We start from the raw sequence: 18,563 nt of genomic DNA on the forward strand, positions 1-18,563 counted from the left end.
CAACAAACAAGTTTGTCCAGGCAAGCTACCTCTTTTCTCCAGTCAAGTGACCTCTCACGAAAAGAAATCCACAGGCAGACGTATCATAGACAAGCTATCCGCTGAAATTCGCGGTACGAGAGAGCTCTTTCGGACGCACAGTGCGGCCACCATAGTTCTCGTCGTCGTCATCATCATCATCATCTGGCGACCAGTAGGGCAAAGCCAAAGCGAAAGGCATAATGATGGAGGAGATGACCTAGCGGTCCGCTCTCCTCTCATCACCAACAACAACATACCCCCTTTTGACATGGCGCGCCACTTTTCTCTGAATACTACTTCTCCTCTTCCTTCTTCTTCATCTTCATCATCATCTTCTGCTGTGCAATCACCTGTTCATGAGAATGTCCCCACACGCACTCTCGAACTGCGAGCTGCAAGGTGAGGGAATACGCTATCAATCTGGACCCTCCCTTCTCCGCTTTCCCCTTCCAAAAAGCCTGCGCTTACCAATCATGCCCTCGGCACTACCGCCGCGCCTTTTCCTCTTTTGTAATCTGGAGTGTGAGTAGAGTCACAGACGCTTGAAACGGGAGCTCCAGATAAAGGCGCGCGGATTGTTTCTTTACGCCTCGACCTCTCGCGACAAAACTCATTGCATCCATGGATGACGGTGATCATTCTGCCTTTGAGTCCAACCTTTGAAAAGATAGCTTTGCTAAGATCAGTATTCCCCCCCGTGCGAAGCATAATTTAAGGAGGTTCAAGCACTCTAGCTTTCGAAGGGAGAAAAAGGAGAGGGGGACTCACCCCTTGCGGTCATTATTGCATCTACTTCTGCGCTTTCGTGATGAGGGACCCTGGCGCACGTTTAGTTCGTGAATTGTGCGTGCTTCCAGGCACAAACAGAGATTAAGCCTAGATTTCCTGCACATATTTTCCCTTGTTTGACCAGCAAATGCTGCTCCAGGTATTCCATTCAACATTCCTATCTACTGTTCGTCGAGCAGCAAGCGCAACTTCCAGCCAGAGGGCAATTGCTATTCCGGTCAACATTCCTGTACCTACCTTAAATTGTTTGAGCAGCAAGTGCAACTCCCAGCCAAGAGAATTGCTATTCCACCCAACCACCGTCTGAGAGCCTGGAGCTGTGCAGGAGTGGAGCAAGGTGCCTCTTCAGACATGTGCTTGGGATTATTTCCTAGTCAGCCAGGGACGTTCTCATGTATGACCAATTCAGAAACTGCTTGAGTCGATCCCCTGGTGGAGACCGAACGCATCAGACGCCCTGTTCTTCAAATTTTGATGTTTGCGTACTAAACCACACTCGCACTGTAGCAACCCGTGTAACAACTGCCACTGGTGAAAATGAAGTTCATGAAACTTGGACACAAGCCAGATTTGTTCGAAGTTCTCGGTAACATTAGGTGAGTGTGTTTTCTAGTTTTTCATCTGAATTGCACTCTGTATCACTTATGCTTTGCCCTTATGTCCGCTTTAGATGCAGTTGAGTCTCACTAATTATAAGTCTACATCGTGCTTGTTTTTGGTTGGGGCCTCTGTAAACGTGTACATGTGGAATTTAGATTTTCCAAATACTTGCCTTCTTTCTTTAATGTCTTTTGATAGCACGTTGTTCTCTATACTGATACAACAGCTCATTCCTTCTCCTGCACAGGTCCGTGACTTCAGATATTGGTAGCGACTTCACTGTGCTGGTTGATGGTGTGACTTTTCATTTACACAAGGTATGCTCTAGTCTCTTCGCACAAGCAAAATCAATCTCAAGTTCATGTTTGTTTGGTGGTTATTTAGCAACAACAAGGCCAAATTTATTGTGGCTTTCTACTTAACTACATTGTTGTCCGTCTTTCATGGCACTCTATCTCATCGAAAATATTTTCATAAGTTTTTGTCATAAGAATTGAAACAAATACTGAGAGTTACTATGATCACCAAAACTTTCATATGTCAATGCACTTGGCATATTGCTACATTTTAAATGTTCAAATAGGTCTAGCCTATTCAAAACACACGCCTGTCTAGTGCAGTCTGGTGCTTGGTTGAATGATTCCCTTTCTTTGGTACAATTTTTTCTTTATGTTGGCTTGCCAGCTGTTTTGGCCAACCCAAGTGGTTTGCAATGGACTAAATGCTGGAAATAATCTGGGATTTTGCACGTATGGCAGCTCTTTAAAGGTTTCTGTTTTCTTTTTTGGTCGGTTTTTCCCTATGAAACACCCCCCTAGCCTATTCCACAATACAAGCATGTTTAGTAAAGTCTGGTGCTTGGTTGAAAGATTCCCTTTCTTTGGTGCAATTTTTTGTCTTGGCAGGTATTCTGTCCACTCTTAAGTGGTTTGTAATGGACTAAACACTGCAAAGAATCTGGGATCTGGCACTTATGGCAGCTCTTTGAAGGTTTCTGTTTTCTATTTCAGCCAATTTTTCTCTATGAAAACACAGCCAACCCCGGTCTTTCCCCTCCGGTGGTGCCTACCTGCCAAAGTGTGCCTACAGCCTTACCTATCTTCCTCTACTTGCCTGCTGCCTCTTGTTGAGAAACCACCTCTTCAGTTTACACACTTCAGGCCATAGAGTTTATTCTACACCGGCTTTTAGATTTTTATGCTCAAAGGCCATTAGATGCATCTGATGCGCACTAAGCCCTTCCGAGCCATGGGAGGATCGACTGGTACCACGGCCTCCTCATGACCGCCACAATGCGCTACGGAGGTTGCTTCTACTTCTTCTAGGGTTTCAAGAATGCCAACTCGACAACCTGCGGTTCTATATAGTGTGCTCCCTCAACAGATGGTGATCATTGGCTACTGTCCCCTCGAGACAATCCGCTCCTTCGAGAGACAATGATTTTTCGATCCCTTCTATTACTTCGGCTCCGCAGTTGTTTGTTCCACTGCGAGACAGTGACTGTTGCCTGCCCTTGGCTTCGCATGAGCCTCACCTTTTCCCACCCTCGACTACTTAGGTTTGAGAGGCTACCTCTGGGAGCTCGACACCCCAAACACCTTCTTTGGCAGAACCGACAGCACTTCTTTCGTCATTTGATGATTCGGAGTCCGTGATCCATGAGTTTTTAGATTCCCTCTCTCTCGTAGACGGAACTTCAGAGGGAGATGCACTCTCTTTGCCCTTGAAGGTGAGGGCTTCTACTTCTTCCCCTTTCCAGAGGGCCCTTGTACCTCCACCCTCAGGGGGAGCACCTACTCATCATGAAGTTCGTCTCCCACCCTTTACTCCTTTGGGATGGTTGTCTTCGAGCAGTCATTTCTCCTCCTCCTAGGATCTTCAGAGACCGCCTAGATTGGGGCCTGGGAGGTTCAGCCATGACTTGGTGACGAGGTCTTCGAATTCCTTCCAACATGGAGCTATGGAGCTAGTGGTTTCTCTCTTGAGGTGGAGTCGGGTTCTACAGTTCATCAGGTCTACCCTTCCATACTACAGGTTATGTCGTGAGGACATGTATTTTTGAAACCTCACTTAACATGTGGATTAATTTTTAATCACATGGTTAAGTAAATGTTGCACATGTAAGGTGTAACTGGGGTTAGAGTAAATTTACGAACTCGAGACTCGAGGAAATCACGAGATATCAAAGGCAAAAGTTGTTATAAGTTATGGTGCACAGGTACTTGGTGGTATTTGGTGCCACTTGTTGGCCTAGGTCATTCATTTGGCCATAAGTGTCAGTTAGTGACACTAGAGAAGTGGCGTTTGATGGTATCTAACGCCAATCTGATGGTCAAAGATGGCATAGAGACGCTCGGGAATGGAATTTGCCTAGCCAATATAATTATTGGTCAGTCATATTATTTTTCAGGGCATCGAAATAATTATTAGATTAATTTTTCAATATTTAAAGACTGAAAATTAATATTTAAATATGGATAATGCTGAAAAAAACCATTTGAAAAGGCTGCCACTTGTTAAAAATGCCCATGCAAGACTAAAAAACGTCTATAGAGACTGGAGAGGCATTTTTAGTGTATTCAGCCTGCAAGAGAGAGGGAGATGCTGTTGGTCTGATTCACAGCCATTGGAGGACCTTTTGAGGCAGCCAAGGGCAGGAGAAGACCAATCAACAGTAGGTGACAACATCTACAGGATGTTGAGACAGGGCAACAATAGTAAATGACTAATTTTCTTCAATTCTTTGCATCTACAAGCTGTTGTGGCAGGGCAGCAACTGCATTTAACCAATTTTCAATCATTCTTCGCGACAGAACTTTAAATTTTCTCTCTCTGCAACTTTGTCTCTCATCTCCTAGCCATTTCATAGCCTTGCTTTGAAGATTCTCAGCATTTGGACCCTTGGAGGCTAAGAAATTGCAAATATCTCTGCTATAAACCCTAATTTACAGCAAAAATTAGGGTTTACTAGTAGCCTTAGGAAGCGTGCCAGAAATTGGAAACTCCAAGACTTGGATTTTTCAGGGCTGAAGGTGAATTTCAGCTAAATTCAAGTGGAGGACTAGCCAGCCATTGAATTTGGGGCATTTCCATCTCCAGCAAAGCGTGTGAAGGCCAATTAAGTGCCCGAATCAAGGGGCAAAATAGATGGAAGACTTGCTAGTCACTTTGAACCGCAAGGGGAGTTCAGATTGCGAAGGGGATTGGGAGAATCCCATTGTAAATCAACTTTTCTTCAATAAAGCTAAAGAAATACCGAAAGGGGCACCAATTTTGGGGCCAATCGGGTGTGGATTGTCCGAGATCAGTAGGTAAATTTGTATTTATTGTTTGTTACTGTGATTAAGTTGTAATTAGGGATTTACCACCCATCCACGGAAGGAAGGTTGGTTACATGGTTCCATCACCGGGATACCATCAAATCCTTTGAATTGGTTGGCCCGTGGTACTTGATTGCAACTTGGGACTATTGCATTATTGCTGAAATTGCTCTCAACAGTGAATTACAGCAAGCATGTCTTCACATGGTGATATGGGATTAAGTGGAGAGGATGTATCACTCCTTGGTCAATCACGTGGTGAAGGGGGAAATGCAATGACTGATGTTGGGTATGGTTCTCAGCATGGACAACATGCTGGAAATGTGGGAAATGACCCAAATGTTGGCACTTCAATGCATAAAGAGGTTGATGACCAGCAAGGGGCTGAAGAATTTGAGGATAGCTTCAATGATCGAATGCGTACAACAACAAATCTTTTTGCTAAATTGGCAAAGGATCCCCAGTTTACTCAATTCTTGAATGCCCCAAAGAAGAATAGCAAAGGCAAAGAGTAGAAGACACCTTCTACAGCTTCGGGACAGCCACAAGAACCGAAGGAAATGCCTAAGTCTTCTTTAGAAGAGCCCAAAATGCTTGATAAGCACAAACAGTTGGTATTCGTGGGGCAGCAAGTGCAAATGCATGGCCCACTTGGTAGTGCCAATCCATGGGAACATGGGCAGCAAGACAGCCACAAGAATCGAAGGAAATGCCTAAGTCTTCTTTAGAAGAGCCCAAAATGCCTGATGAGCACAAGCAATTGGTATTCGTGGGGCAGCAAGTGCAAATGCATGGCCAACTTGGTAGTGCCAATCCATGGGAACATGGGCAGCAAGGCAATTATGCACATGCAAGCATGGGACAATAAGGATACTTTGGTGGTGGTACCATTTTTCATGCTATGATTGGACAGGCACCGCATACGGGAATGTATGGCACAAATCCCTATGGTATGCAGTAGCCAATGCATGGCTCACAACACCCAATGTATCCGGGAAATGAAAGTGGAATGCCTAACCCCATGTATGGCAGTATAGGCATGATACTTGGGGCACAAAGTGGGCCATATGGATATGTATCGGCACCCCCAAGGACTGTTGGAGCACAAGGATTTGGTGCTGGTCATGTAGGTGTTTCAGATAGTGCTGGTTTTTACCCACTTGCATGGGAAAGTTTTGCCAAGTGGTAGCTTTCTTAATCCATTTTCAGCAATTTCCAGTCATTTAATTAATTTTCAGAATTAATTAATTCTGAAAATTAATTCAACCCTTAATCCATGCCCAGAAAATTGACATTGCCCATCCAAAAATGAATTGGCTAGGCCATTTGCAACCCAAAGTGGTCCCATGCATTAATTGACCCTTGGACAAGCATTAATCCATTAATGTCACCACTGACACTTAATGGCCAATTAATGGTCCTAGGGGCAAACTGACACCAAAATTCACCTAGAATCTAACAATTGTAACTTGTTACAACTTTTGTCTTTGACAACCATATTTTTCACTGGGTCCTTGGGCCTTCAACTGTGAAAAAGTAGCTTGCACCTCACATGTGCATATTTTAATTGCACATTTGATTAATCCTTTAATCAAATGTCAATTAAGCATAAGCAAAGCATCAAATTTTCACGTCCCCGTGACAGACCACCCCCTTGAAATCCTTGCAATCGTCCTCGATTGCACTGTAATGTGTCAAAGCAAACAATATTGCACTGGAATGTTCACAAGGCATCATAGTCAACACAACATTGGCCACTGCTGGCTAACTATCTCATATGCCCACCATTTGCTGAAAATTTCCAGCCAGCATAAACATAGCATAAAGCTCAACAATAGACCAGAACTGTTGCCAGAAACTCATCGGATGCATCCCAAACTCTTGTTTCTCAACAGTGCTGACTACACAACCATAGTAAAGCATAAACCAAGCCAAAACCATGGCTGAATTGTTAATGGCATTCAGTACACATGCTGCTGTCCATAGAACCAGCTGAATACCACTGAAACTAATGATCATACACTGAAAACTAGCACTTCGTAATCAGTCTCTCATGATCATAACTTGATACAAATGTACAGTTTCAAAGCGGCAGTAAAAACCATACCCATCTGCATACATACCACAGTGACTAGTACACTGAATAGTGACCTCATGGCAAACATACTGTCAGCACAGTACCTTGGATGCATGCTGAATACATCCGAGATCCACTATACACGAGAGCAGTCCATTCCTGGAGGAGTGGAAGTGCTGCCTCCCCCTTGAGTATCAGGTGGTACTCTGGACCCTTGCCCTGCTGAATTTGAAAGAGCCCGATCCAAAGTCGGCTCTAACTGAAAGGCATGAAGGTAAAGCTGCAACAACTGAGGATGGTCTGCCAAGTCATCCTCTTCCATCGATTTAGCATCCATTGGTGAACAGTTGTGAAACTTCACCCAATAGCTTATGGAAGCTTTACCTTTGGCTTTTCTCTTTATGTGCCAAAATCTGCTCAGATACCAATATCTTATTCAGCTCCTCTACATTGGACTGAATTTCAGCAGATACATCCTTAGGCACATCAGCATAAAAAGGCCTCAATAAGCTCACATGAAAGGCATAGTGTATCCGCTAGTGTAGAGGCAATTTCAGCCGATATACCGCATCGTTGATCCTCTCTAACACCTGGAAAGGTCCATAGTTTCTCATTCTGAACTTCGGATACATTCCCTTTTGCCCTTTCACCTTGTCAACCTTGCCTTTTCAAAATGCAGCAATATATAATCACCCTTTGGAAAATACAAAACTCATCCATGGCGATCAGCTGCTCTCTTTTTACTTTCCCTAAGTTCTCTGAGATGCATACTTTATTCTTACACAAGCTGTAATAAACTCTGGCATCTTTTGCCTACCATGCTTCACTTGCTAACATACAATGCATGTTCGATCTTTCATCACATGCAACCCAGTGTGATATTCCATACATCACTGATTCTCTCATGTGCTATCATTGTTATCAGCTTGTTGTTGATTAGGACAGTTCCTAGCAATGTGTCCCTCCTGTTCACATATGTAACATTTATTAGCAGCCCTCAATTCCCTACACTGTGCCACACTTTTCGAAGGTCTTTGCTGCTGTTTTTGCCTCTTTTCAGCTTGATTTTCAGATCTGCCATTTTTCTCAGCCTTCTTTTCCTTGACATTTGACTCATCATGGTCTTGAAAGCCGGCATCCTTTCCACGCAGCAATGTATCAGCTGTAATAGCAGTTTCTATAAGCTGAGACATGCTTGAAACAGTGGATTTAATGCAAAAATCCCTGATTCCTTTAGGTAAACCACATACATACTTCTCCACCTACTCATGAAGGGGAACTGACCGATAAGAAGTGATGGGCAGCAATGCATCCCAAAACTTCTTATTGTATTGCTCTAAATTCTTGCATTCCTTTGCATCAAGCTTGTTCCAAGTTGTCATGATGTCCACCTCAAAGGTACTAGTCAACCAATTCGATGCAAACATTCGCTTATATTGTAGCGTGGACCACCACTGTAATGCATTTCCCTTCAAGAAAGTGGCCGCCTTTCGAATCTTAGAGGATTCAGTGAAGTTTCCCCGAGAATAGGCTGCATCAAACTGCTGAATGAAAGTCAAAGCTTTCAGTCTATCTTGTGCACCACTGAAGGACTCAAACTTCACTGCTTTTCCACCCTCATCATAGTCTTTTGATTCCCCTTTGGGAGTCAAGTTGTCATACACTGGCTGCTGCAAAAAGGGCGCATTTGCTGTATTTACATCATGACCAAGCCCAAATGAAGCATTTGGATGACCAGCAATCATTCCTTGAGCCCCATAAGCATTCGGCGGTGCAGATGCATTGCCAAACATTCCATTGTGTGTCCCAGGCATCAAGCCAATGCTACCATACATAGGGTTTTGCACATTTCCAGCCATACCCGAATACAATGGGCCTTGCACACCATGCATTGGCTGCTGCATACCATAGGGATTTGTGCCATGCATTCCCGTATACAGCTCTTGGCCAACCATTGCATGAAAAATCGTACTACCACCAAAGTATCCTGGCTGCCCCATCATAGCATGCATGGCCAGCTGTCCAAAATCCATTGGATTGGCACTTCCATAATGGCCTTGCATTTCCATTCCTTGCCCCATAGGTACCAACTGTTTAGCTTCATTGGCCTCTTTAGGAGCTTTAAGTGAAGGATTTGGCATTACCTTCGGTGCACCTTGTTGTCCCGAAGGTATAGAAGTTGACTTCTTCTTCTTGCCCTTGCTGTCCCTTCTTCGGAGCATTCAAAAATCGGGTGAACTGAGGATCCTTTGCCAATTCAGCAAAGAGATTTGCTGCTGTCTTCATCCGATTCTTGAACTGGTCATCAAATTCCTCTTCACTTTGCTGGTCATCTACCTCATGACGGCTTGAAGGCCCTGCATCTTGCCCAACAACAACATTTTCAGCTTGTTGTCCATCATGAGAGCCTTGTCCAAGATTAGGCATTGCATTTTCTTCATTCCCATGAGAATGTCCATACTGAGAGGCATCATCACTGCTTGATTCCATCTCACTGCATGAAGACATGTTGCTGTAATTTCTCAGTTGAGCATAAAAATTAGCACTAGCACAAAGCTTTGGCTTGCAATCAGGTGCCTCGGGAAACATCAAATCCTTCCTTCTTGGAATGGGTGGTGATAATCTGATTTAAGAGTTAATCACAGCAATAAATAAATGCACATAAAATGAAATACACACTTTACCATAACATTCTTGGACAGTAGACACCCTGTTGGTCCCAAAATTGGCGCCCCTTGTGGTATTTCTTTAGCTTTCATTCAATTGGAAGGAGTACAACTTGAGATTCTTCAATCTCCTCTTGCTAACCAATTGCTCTTGCTGTCATAAATATCCAGCAAGCCTTTTAGGTTATTTGCCTCTTGATTCACCCAGAACTTCTTCTCCAATTTGACCCTTGGCTGGCCAAATGCTACCCCAAATCAATTCAGGATGGGCTGGCTCCTGAAATCCCTTGATAATCTTCAATTATCAGCTGCTGATTTCAGTCCCTTGAGCCTTCAATTTCTGGCACGGATCCCAAGGTGGTTGCTAAACCCTAATTTCTGCTGTGAATTAGGGTTTATTGCAAAAATTACAGATCAGCCCACCAAAAATGGCTGAGATCTCCTCTGAATGGCTGAGAATTCAATTATCAGCTGCTGCTGATTTCAGTTCCTTGAGCCTTCAATCTTTGGCACAGATCCCAAGGTGGTTGCTAAACCCTAATTTCTACTGTAAATTAGGGTTTACTGCAGAAATTACAGATCAGCCCACCAAAAATGGCTGAGATCTCCTCTGAATGGCTGAGAATTGCTGAGAATGGCTGAGCATAGGCTGAAGGAGATGAGAGAGTGTTGTAGAGAGAGAGAATTTTGAGATTTGTCGCGAAGAACTGATCAAAATCAGCTGCTGCCCTGCTGTACCAGCCCCAAACGGATGTACCAATAACAATAGGAGCATCAGAGACTGTGATCTTCAAGAGAAAGTGCATCAGCAGCAATTGTCAGCTTCCCAAGGTCAAGAATATGCAATCTCCATCACCAAAATGGTCTCTAATGGCTGGGAATTGGCCCCAAAAGCTGGCAGCAACAGTCCAACACCTCTTTCCAACAGCTCCAAAATGAAAAAACGAGATTTCTCTCTCCCTTCAGCCCTATTTAGCCTTTTCCCCACTTGCATGGGAAAGTTTTGCCAAGTGGCAGCTTTCTTAATCCATTTTCAGCAATTTCTAGTCATTTAATTAATTCAACCCTTAATCCATGCCCAAAAAATTGAACTTGCCCATCCAAAAATTAATTGGCTAGGCCATTTGCAACCCAAAGTGGTCCCATGCATTAATTGACCCTTGGACAAGCATTAATCCATTAATTAATGCCTAGTCCCTAGTGTCACCACTGACACTTAATTAATGGTCCTAGGGGCAAACTGACACCAAAATTCACCTAGAATCTAACAACTGTAACTTGTTACAACTTTTGCCTTTGACACCCATCTTTTTCATAGGGTCCTTGGGCCTTCAACTGTGAAAAAGTAGCTTGCACCTTACATGTGCAACACACGTGCATCTTTTAATTGCACATTTGATTAATCCTTTAATCAAATGTGAATTAAGCATAAGCAAAGCATCAAATTTTTACGTCCCCGTGACAGTTTATCACACCGAGTTAAATGCCATGAAAGAGCAATATATTGCTGATTCGGACTTTGCCAATGTTTATGATCAGCTTTGCAATGGCCAAAGGCATGGACACTTTGTGCTAAGAGATGGATTCCTGATGATGCATGGACGACTATGTGTCACAAAGTAGTTAAGGCCTAGAGTTATCGCTGAAAGTCATGCTTTTTTGTATGCCGGACACAAAGGTATTGATGCCACAGCCAAGGCAGTGGAGCATTTCTTTTATTGGCAAGCTTTGAGGCATGATATAGAACAGTTTGTTAAGACATGCATCGTATGCTAGAAGGTAAAGCATGATAGGCAAAAGGTGCCAGGTTTGTTGCAGCCTATTCCAAATAGGCCTTGGCTGAGCATTGCAATGGAGTTTATTTTTGAGCTTCCTAAGACACCTATAGGGAATGATGGAATATGTATAGACTATCATTTGTAGGTTTAGCAAACAAGCCCATTTCATTCCGGTGAGGAAGAAAATAAAGGCCGATCATATGACACGATTGTTTTTGCAGCACATCTTTAAGTATCATGGTATGCTAGAGTCGATAATTAGAAGGTAAAGCATTATGGGCAAAAGATGCCAGGCTTGTTGCAGCCCTTGTCTATTCCAAATAGGCCTTGGCTGAGCATTGCAATGGACTTTATTTTTGAGCTTCCTAAGATACCTATAGGAAATGATGGGATATGGACTATCATTTGCAGGTTTAGCAAACAAGCCCGTTTCATTTCGGTGAGGAAGAAAATAAAGGTTGATCATATGACACAATTGTTTTTGGAGCACATCTTTCAGTATCATGGTATGCTAGAGTAGATCATTAGTGATCGAGACCCCCGAATGACCAATTTATTTTGGAAGGGCTTGTTTGAGAATATGGGCACTACGTTGAAATTCTCATCATCCTTCCATTCGCAGACAAATGATCAGTCTGAGAAAGCAAAATTCCACAGTGTTAGATCTTTTGAGGTGCTATGTTTCAGACCACAAGATATAGTGGGAGCAATATTTGCCCTTGGTTGAGTTTGCTTACAACAACACAGTGTATAGTTCTACAAACAAAGCTCCATTTGAGGTGGTAGAGGGTGGTAAGAAAGTACCCTCCATTTTGCACACAAAAGATAAGATCTTTGAGTTTGATCTCTATGTGGAAAGCATGGATGCAACTTATCAGAAGGTTAAATATGCGCTTCAAAGATCACAGGATAAGCAAAAGAGAGCAGCTGATCATCATAGGCATGCTTTCCACTTTGCAAAGGGCGATTATATATTGCTGCGATTTGAAAAGGCAAGGCTGAAAAAGATAAAAGGAAGAGAAAGATTGTATCCAAAATTGAGTATGAGAAACTATGGGCCCTTCCAAGTGTTGGAGAAGATCAACGATGTGGCATATTAGCCAAGGTTGTCCATGTGCGATGGACGGGTCAACCCATCCGACCCGTCGTGTCTCGTCCGCTGCGGTCCGTTCCCAGCGACCCGTCCGACTGCGCTTTGTCACCCATCCGACTGCGCCCCGCCATCACCCATCCGGTCTGTTCCTTGCGGCCCGTCTGACTGCGCCCTGTCACCAGTGACCATTACGCGGCACGTGGATCCCGACTCCCATACAGTTGGGCCTTGCGGCCAATAAAGTTGTAAACGGTCACTTTTTTGATTGTTTTCAGGCGGCCAGGCCCATTTTTCTTTTCTTTCTTACTTTTTTTTTCTTTCTTTTCTTTCTTACGTTTCTTTTCTTTCTTTCTTTCTCACAAAGACTCAAGAGAAAAGATTAAAGATTCTATCTCTCTCTCTCCCCCCCAAGGGCCAACCCCAAACCCCAAAGCACTCTCCCTTTCTATAAAATCTCCCCTCCCCCACTATCTCATTCATCCTTTCAAGTTCTCCACCCTTGGTCCCCTCCTACTCCTTTCAAGCTCTCCATCCTTCCTACTCTCTCAAGCTCTCTCCTTGAGTCCTCCCTTAACCTCTTAACCCTTCCAAGTTCCAACCTCCTCCTTCATCAAGCTATAGCCTCTCTCTACTACCTCAAGCTCTCTACTCCTTCAAGCTCTCTACTCTTTCCGCTCCTTTTTTCAATCATCTCACCCTCCACCTGTGACCCTCTAGGCTCTCTCTATACATCATCAATGGCACCCCCTCTCCATGAGGCTTTTTGCTTGCATTGTGCTTACTTCAAACGAGTGAAGGGAAAATCCAACACTTCCAAGTGGCAATGCAAGTATTGCCCAAAGCTCCAAATCTCATCCGTCACTCGCCTTCTCATCCACCTTTACAAATTAGGAGGGGAAGCCACACCATGCCCTAGTATTCCCAACGATGCCTGTGAAGATTGTCGTCGGAAATACTTGCCATTGAAGTGATGCAAAGGCCTTTCAAGGGCAAATGAGGAGGTAATCTCTCCCGATCATGAGGTCTCAGATGCAGGAGACGATCCCTCTCCAACTGTCTCGGTTTCCTCTGTTGGAGGGGCCTCTTCTATCCCATCTAGAAAAAGCCATTCGAGTGGTGCACCTATGCCCAAGAGACAAGTCACTCTTGCCCAAGCAACGGGGCAAGTTTTCGGTCCTCTCTCCTTTCTCAAGGAGAGGCAAAGGCAAGCGGAAATAGAGATTGCACGCACCATAATTGAGTGCAATCTCTCTTTCCATATCTCAAAGTGGATTGATGGAAGTGGATGGTGAAAGCCATTGCCGCCGTTGATCCATGTGAGGGATGGTACGGTGTCATGTACAATGACATGCGTACTAAGAAACTCGATGAGAAGAGAGAGAGGATTGATAAGTCCCTTCAGCCTGTGCATGCCGGTTGGGCGAAGTATGGATGCTCTATCCTATCCAATGGATGGAGTGACCGCAAAAAAAGGGGATCATCAACATCCTCGTCTCTTGCCCACTTGGCACATACTTTGTACGAGCGATGGATGCAGGCACAAGGGGAAGGAGAACCACGGGTACGTTCATGTATCGGCACATACGGCAAGCCATCATTGAGGCAATGCTTCTAAATCCATTATTTTGTAATCTCTTCTTTTAACCTCCCAAATTTATTGTAATTTCATCGTGTATAATCTTGTAGGTTGGGCCGCAAAATGTGGTGCAAGTTGTCACAGACAACGCCTCGAATTGTGCATCTATGGGGCGGAAACTTGAGGCTGAATTTCCATCCATAGTATAGAAACCATGTGCTACACATTGTCTAGATCTTCTTATGGAAGATATAGGTAAGTTGGAGTGGGTGGCAAAGATTGTCAATGATGCTTGCACAATCGTTGACTCCAAGGTCTGAATTTTTGTGATATATCGCTCATACTCGGACTTCGAGTTGAAGAAGCTCTCGAAGACTTGGTTTGCAGCCATGTGGCTTTTCCTCGAGCGTCTCTATGACGTTCGCAACAAGCTACAAACAACAGTTGTGTCAGATGAGTTTAAGAAATGGCTTGAAGGGGAGTCCACATCAAGCCAAGTGGCAGCAAAGGCCATTCAAAGGCTTTGCTTAAAGGAGGAATTTTGGATGGATGTGAGGGGCATTATCATTGCTGTCACTCCCATCTACAAGGTGTTTTGCATGATGGACATGGAAGGGGCTACTATTGGCCTCCTCTATCATCTTATGGAGAATGCGATGGAGGAGATACAATTATCGACCATCTTGAATGGGGAGGCCTTTTCTTCATGATATTGTTTTTATTTTTATTTATTTTTAATGATTCATGCTTCTTTTTAGTTTTAGAATCTATATTTCATATTGTCTCACACTTTCTTTTCAAATTTCACCTCTAAATCTCTATCATCTTACACCTACTGTAGTGATATCTTGGATACCACCCCCTAAAAGAGATGACATTCTCTTTTGACAAAGAAAAGATGGGAGTGGATGAAGCGACCCATACATGGGTTTGCGGCACTCTTGCATCCCGCCTTTAAAAAACCCTCTCTTTTCATGGATGCCAATGTCCTTGCCGATCGTGATGCCTTTCTTCCAAAGGCTTTGGTGGAAGAGCACTATGGTGCCTTCCTCCAGGAGCTCATTAATTATAGCGATCAAAGAGGTACCACTTTCGCATCTACCATTTGTTGGAAGCGGAAATCGTTGGTGAAGCCTCTTTTTTGGTGGGAGTCATTTGGCTATCAATTGCCTTGCCTCCAAAGAGTGGCCTTACGCATTTTTGCACATGTTTAAAAATCTCTTCTCTTTTTTCATTTAGTTCTAGTTACAACTTACAACTTGCAAACTTAAGTTTAAACTTACTTTTTCTTCACATGGTTTAGGATTGTTCGTCGGGTGTACGTGAGAGGAATTGGTCTGTCTATTCCCTCGTGCACACCAAAATTCGTAACAAGCTTAGCACAGGACAATTGGAGTGACTAATTTATTGTCGCTTCAATTTACGCATGCTACGCAATATGCATGAGATGTCTATGGCAAGACAGGTATCGTATATCTAATTTTTATACTTTTTATTCATAGATTATGAAATATATTTAAAGAAGTTTCACTTGTTTAATCTAAGTTCTTCATTCTTTAAATTTATAGATAAATGTGGATTCACTCAAGCTCTCCGCTAGTACACTTAAAAGTGTGACTCGCGAGAGAGACTTAGAGGAGGAGCAAATCTTTAGGGAGCTTTACTTGGAGCTCGAGGAGATAGACCGGCGGATCTCTCGCACTTGTGCATGGCGTGCGCGTGCTGTTATTCACCCTCGTGCCGGTAGCAATGGAACTTCTACTTCGGCATCCACATTAGCTGCTCGTGATGCTTGTGGGACCCTTAGATGCTACACAAGGCATGGGAGTGGCTTGAGAAGTACTCCTAGTTCAGCCCAGGAGGACATGCCTATCACTATCTCTCACCTAGAGCTTAGAGAGCCCGAGTATGGTAACGAGGGCAATGTTATTAGTGAGGGTGATTTTGTTGAGGAGGATGATGGCTCCTCAAGCGGTGACGAGGATACTTCCACCTTCGATGCCGAGAGTGATATGAGCACCTAAAGTAATCATGTATCTTGATTCCGATTAAGCCATGGATGATGGCTTTTATCTTGATCCATTTTTGTACACTTTTTGTATGAGATTGTACATCTGGCTCATAATAAAGTTGTTGTTTTCATTATTCATGCTGCATAGAATACTTTGGAGTCTTGTTTCAACTCTATTGTGTACTTTTGGCTTGAATCTCTAAGTTTATGTTTTAACTTGTAAGTCCAAACATTAAGCACACACTTAAAATTATATGTATTTTTTATTTTATCGGATGTAACATCGGACGTAGGTCCAAGATTTATTAGTCCGATTAGTACTGTACTACCATCGGACTGTACTAATCGGACGCCATAACCATGATATCGGCTGAAATTACCTCCACATTGACAGATACACAATGCCTTTCATGTCAATTTGTTGAGGCCTTTTCATGGTGATGTGTCAAAAGATATGTCTGCTGAAATTTAGCTTGAGGTTGAGGAGCTAGATGAGATTTTGGTACCTGAGCAGATTTTGGCACATAAGGAAAGAAAGGTCAAAGATAAAGTTTCTAGGAGATACTTGGTGAAATTTCAGAATTATTCACTAATGGATGCCAAATGGATGGAAGAGGATGACTTGGCAAACCATTCTTAGTTGTTGTAGCTTTACTTGGATGCCTTTCAGTTAGAGCCGACTTTAGTTCTCAGGCTTTGTCAGGTTCAGCAGAGCAAGGGTTCAGAGTATTGCCTGATGCTCAAGGGGGAGGTAGCACTTCCACTCCTCCAGTTATGGACAGCTCTTGTATGTAGTGGATCTCGAATGTATTCAACATGCATCCAAGGTACTTCAGTGACAATATGTTTACCATGAGGTCACTACTTAGTGTACTAGTCACAGTGAGATGTATGCAAATGAGTATGAGTTTCATCTGGACACTGGAACTATACTTTTGCATCAGTCTATGATCAATTTGGCATGAATTTTGCCTCAATTTTGAGACAAAAATTCTAATCAGTTTCAGCTCAGTTTGTGATCAGCTTGAGAACCGTTTATGGTCACTTTTTGGATCAGTTTTTGCATTGATTGCTGGTCAGTTTTTGCAATGAGTTTGTGATCAGTTTGGGGTCACATTTGCAGCAATTTGTGATCAATTCTCAGATCAGCAAGTGATCAGTTTATGATCAGATTATGCTCAGTTTTCAATAGTTTACATCTAGTTCCATAGACAACAGCATATGTTATGATGTCATTGATGTTTTGGCCATGGTTTATACTTGGTTTTTGCTATACTATGGTTTGATTTTGCCAGATGAGTTGAGCTCATGAGAAATGGACATATCACATGATAATCTGGCAATGTTTTTGAGATTCTTTGTGAGTTTTATGTCGTGTTATGTTGGCTGGTAATTTTCAGTATATGTTGGGCATATGAAATGGCTGAACAACAGTGCGCAATGTTGTGTTGACTATGATGCCCTATGAAAATTCTAGTGTAGTACTTTGCTTTTGATGCATTTGGCAGTGCAATCGAGGACAATTGCAAGGATTTCAAGGGGGAGAACTATCATGAGGACATGTATTTTTGAAACCTCACTTAACATGTAGATTAATTTTTAATCACATGGTTAAGTAAATGTTGCACATGTGAGGTGTAACTAGGATTAGAGTAAATTCACGAGCCCAGGAGCCAAGGAAATCACGGGATGTCAAAGGCAAAAGTTGTTGTAAGTTATGGTGCGCAAGTACTTGGTGGTATCTGGTGCTAGTTGTTGGCCGAGGTCATTCATTTGGCCATAAGTGTCAGTTGGTGACACTAGAGAAGTGGCGTTTAATGATACCTAACACCAATTTGATGGTCAAAGATGGCATGGAGACACTTGGGAATGAAAGTTGCCTAGCCAATTTAATTATTGGTGAGTCAAATGATTTTTCAGGGCATCAAAATAATTATTAGATTAATTTTCAGTATTTAAAGACTGAAAATTAATATTTAATTATGGATAATGCTGAAAAAACCATTTGGGAAGGTTGCCACTTGTAAAAAATACCCATGCAAGACTGAAAAACATCTTTAGAGACTGGACAGAGGCATTTTTAGTGTATTCAGTATGCAAGTGAGAGGGAGGAGATGCTGCTGGTTTGATTTGCAGCCATTGGAGGACCTTTTGAGGTAGCCAAGGGTTAGAAGAAGACCAATCAATAGCAGTGACAACATCTACAGGCTGTTGAGACAGGGCAGTAACAGTAAATGACTGATTTTCTTCAATTCTTTGCATCTACAAGCTGTTGTGGCAAGGCAGGCGTTGCATTTGACTAATTTTCAGTCATTCTTCACAACAAAACTTTGAATTTTCTCTCTCTACAACTTTCTCTCTCATCTCCCAGTCATTTTATAGCCTTGCTTTGAAGATCTTAGAATTTGGACCGTTGGAGACCGAAAATTTTCAAATCTCTCTGTTGTAAACCCTAATTTGCAGCAGAAATTAGGATTTACTAGCAGCCTCGGGAAGTGTGCCAAAAAATTGGAAACTGCAAGACTTGGATTTTTCAAGGCTGAAGGTGAATTTAAGCTAAATTCAAGTGGAGGACTAGCCAGCCATTGAATTTGGGGCATTTCCATCTCCATCAAAGCGGGTGAAGGCCAAT

General features: G+C 43.0%; 2 protein-coding genes and 1 pseudogene across 2 annotated transcripts in view; all 3 read left to right on the plus strand.

The window, feature by feature from the left end:
- The first annotated feature begins 379 nt into the window (after window positions 1-379).
- Window positions 380-18,563, plus strand: part of LOC148029181 (BTB/POZ domain-containing protein At1g67900-like) — a 66,261-nt gene continuing 48,077 nt past the window's right edge. The window contains exons 1-3 of the mRNA XM_087687937.1: window positions 380-652; window positions 950-1,406; window positions 1,658-1,727. Coding sequence (XP_087544063.1) covers window positions 1,348-1,406; window positions 1,658-1,727 — 129 coding nt within the window. The 5' untranslated portion in view covers window positions 380-652; window positions 950-1,347. The remainder of the gene's footprint in view (window positions 653-949; window positions 1,407-1,657; window positions 1,728-18,563) is intronic.
- Window positions 12,981-14,264, plus strand: LOC148029182 (uncharacterized; annotated as a pseudogene).
- LOC148029183 (uncharacterized) lies at window positions 15,332-15,944 on the plus strand. The gene is made up of 2 exons (XM_087688757.1): window positions 15,332-15,385; window positions 15,489-15,944. The coding sequence occupies exons 1-2, from the start codon at window positions 15,347-15,349 to the stop codon at window positions 15,942-15,944; spliced, it is 495 nt and encodes a 164-aa protein (XP_087544883.1). The 5' UTR covers window positions 15,332-15,346.

This window comes from Lygodium microphyllum, chromosome 11 (assembly GCF_053477565.2).
Source record: "Lygodium microphyllum isolate KBCC chromosome 11, Lygodium_microphyllum_v1.1.10, whole genome shotgun sequence".
Lineage (NCBI taxonomy): Eukaryota > Viridiplantae > Streptophyta > Polypodiopsida > Schizaeales > Lygodiaceae > Lygodium > Lygodium microphyllum.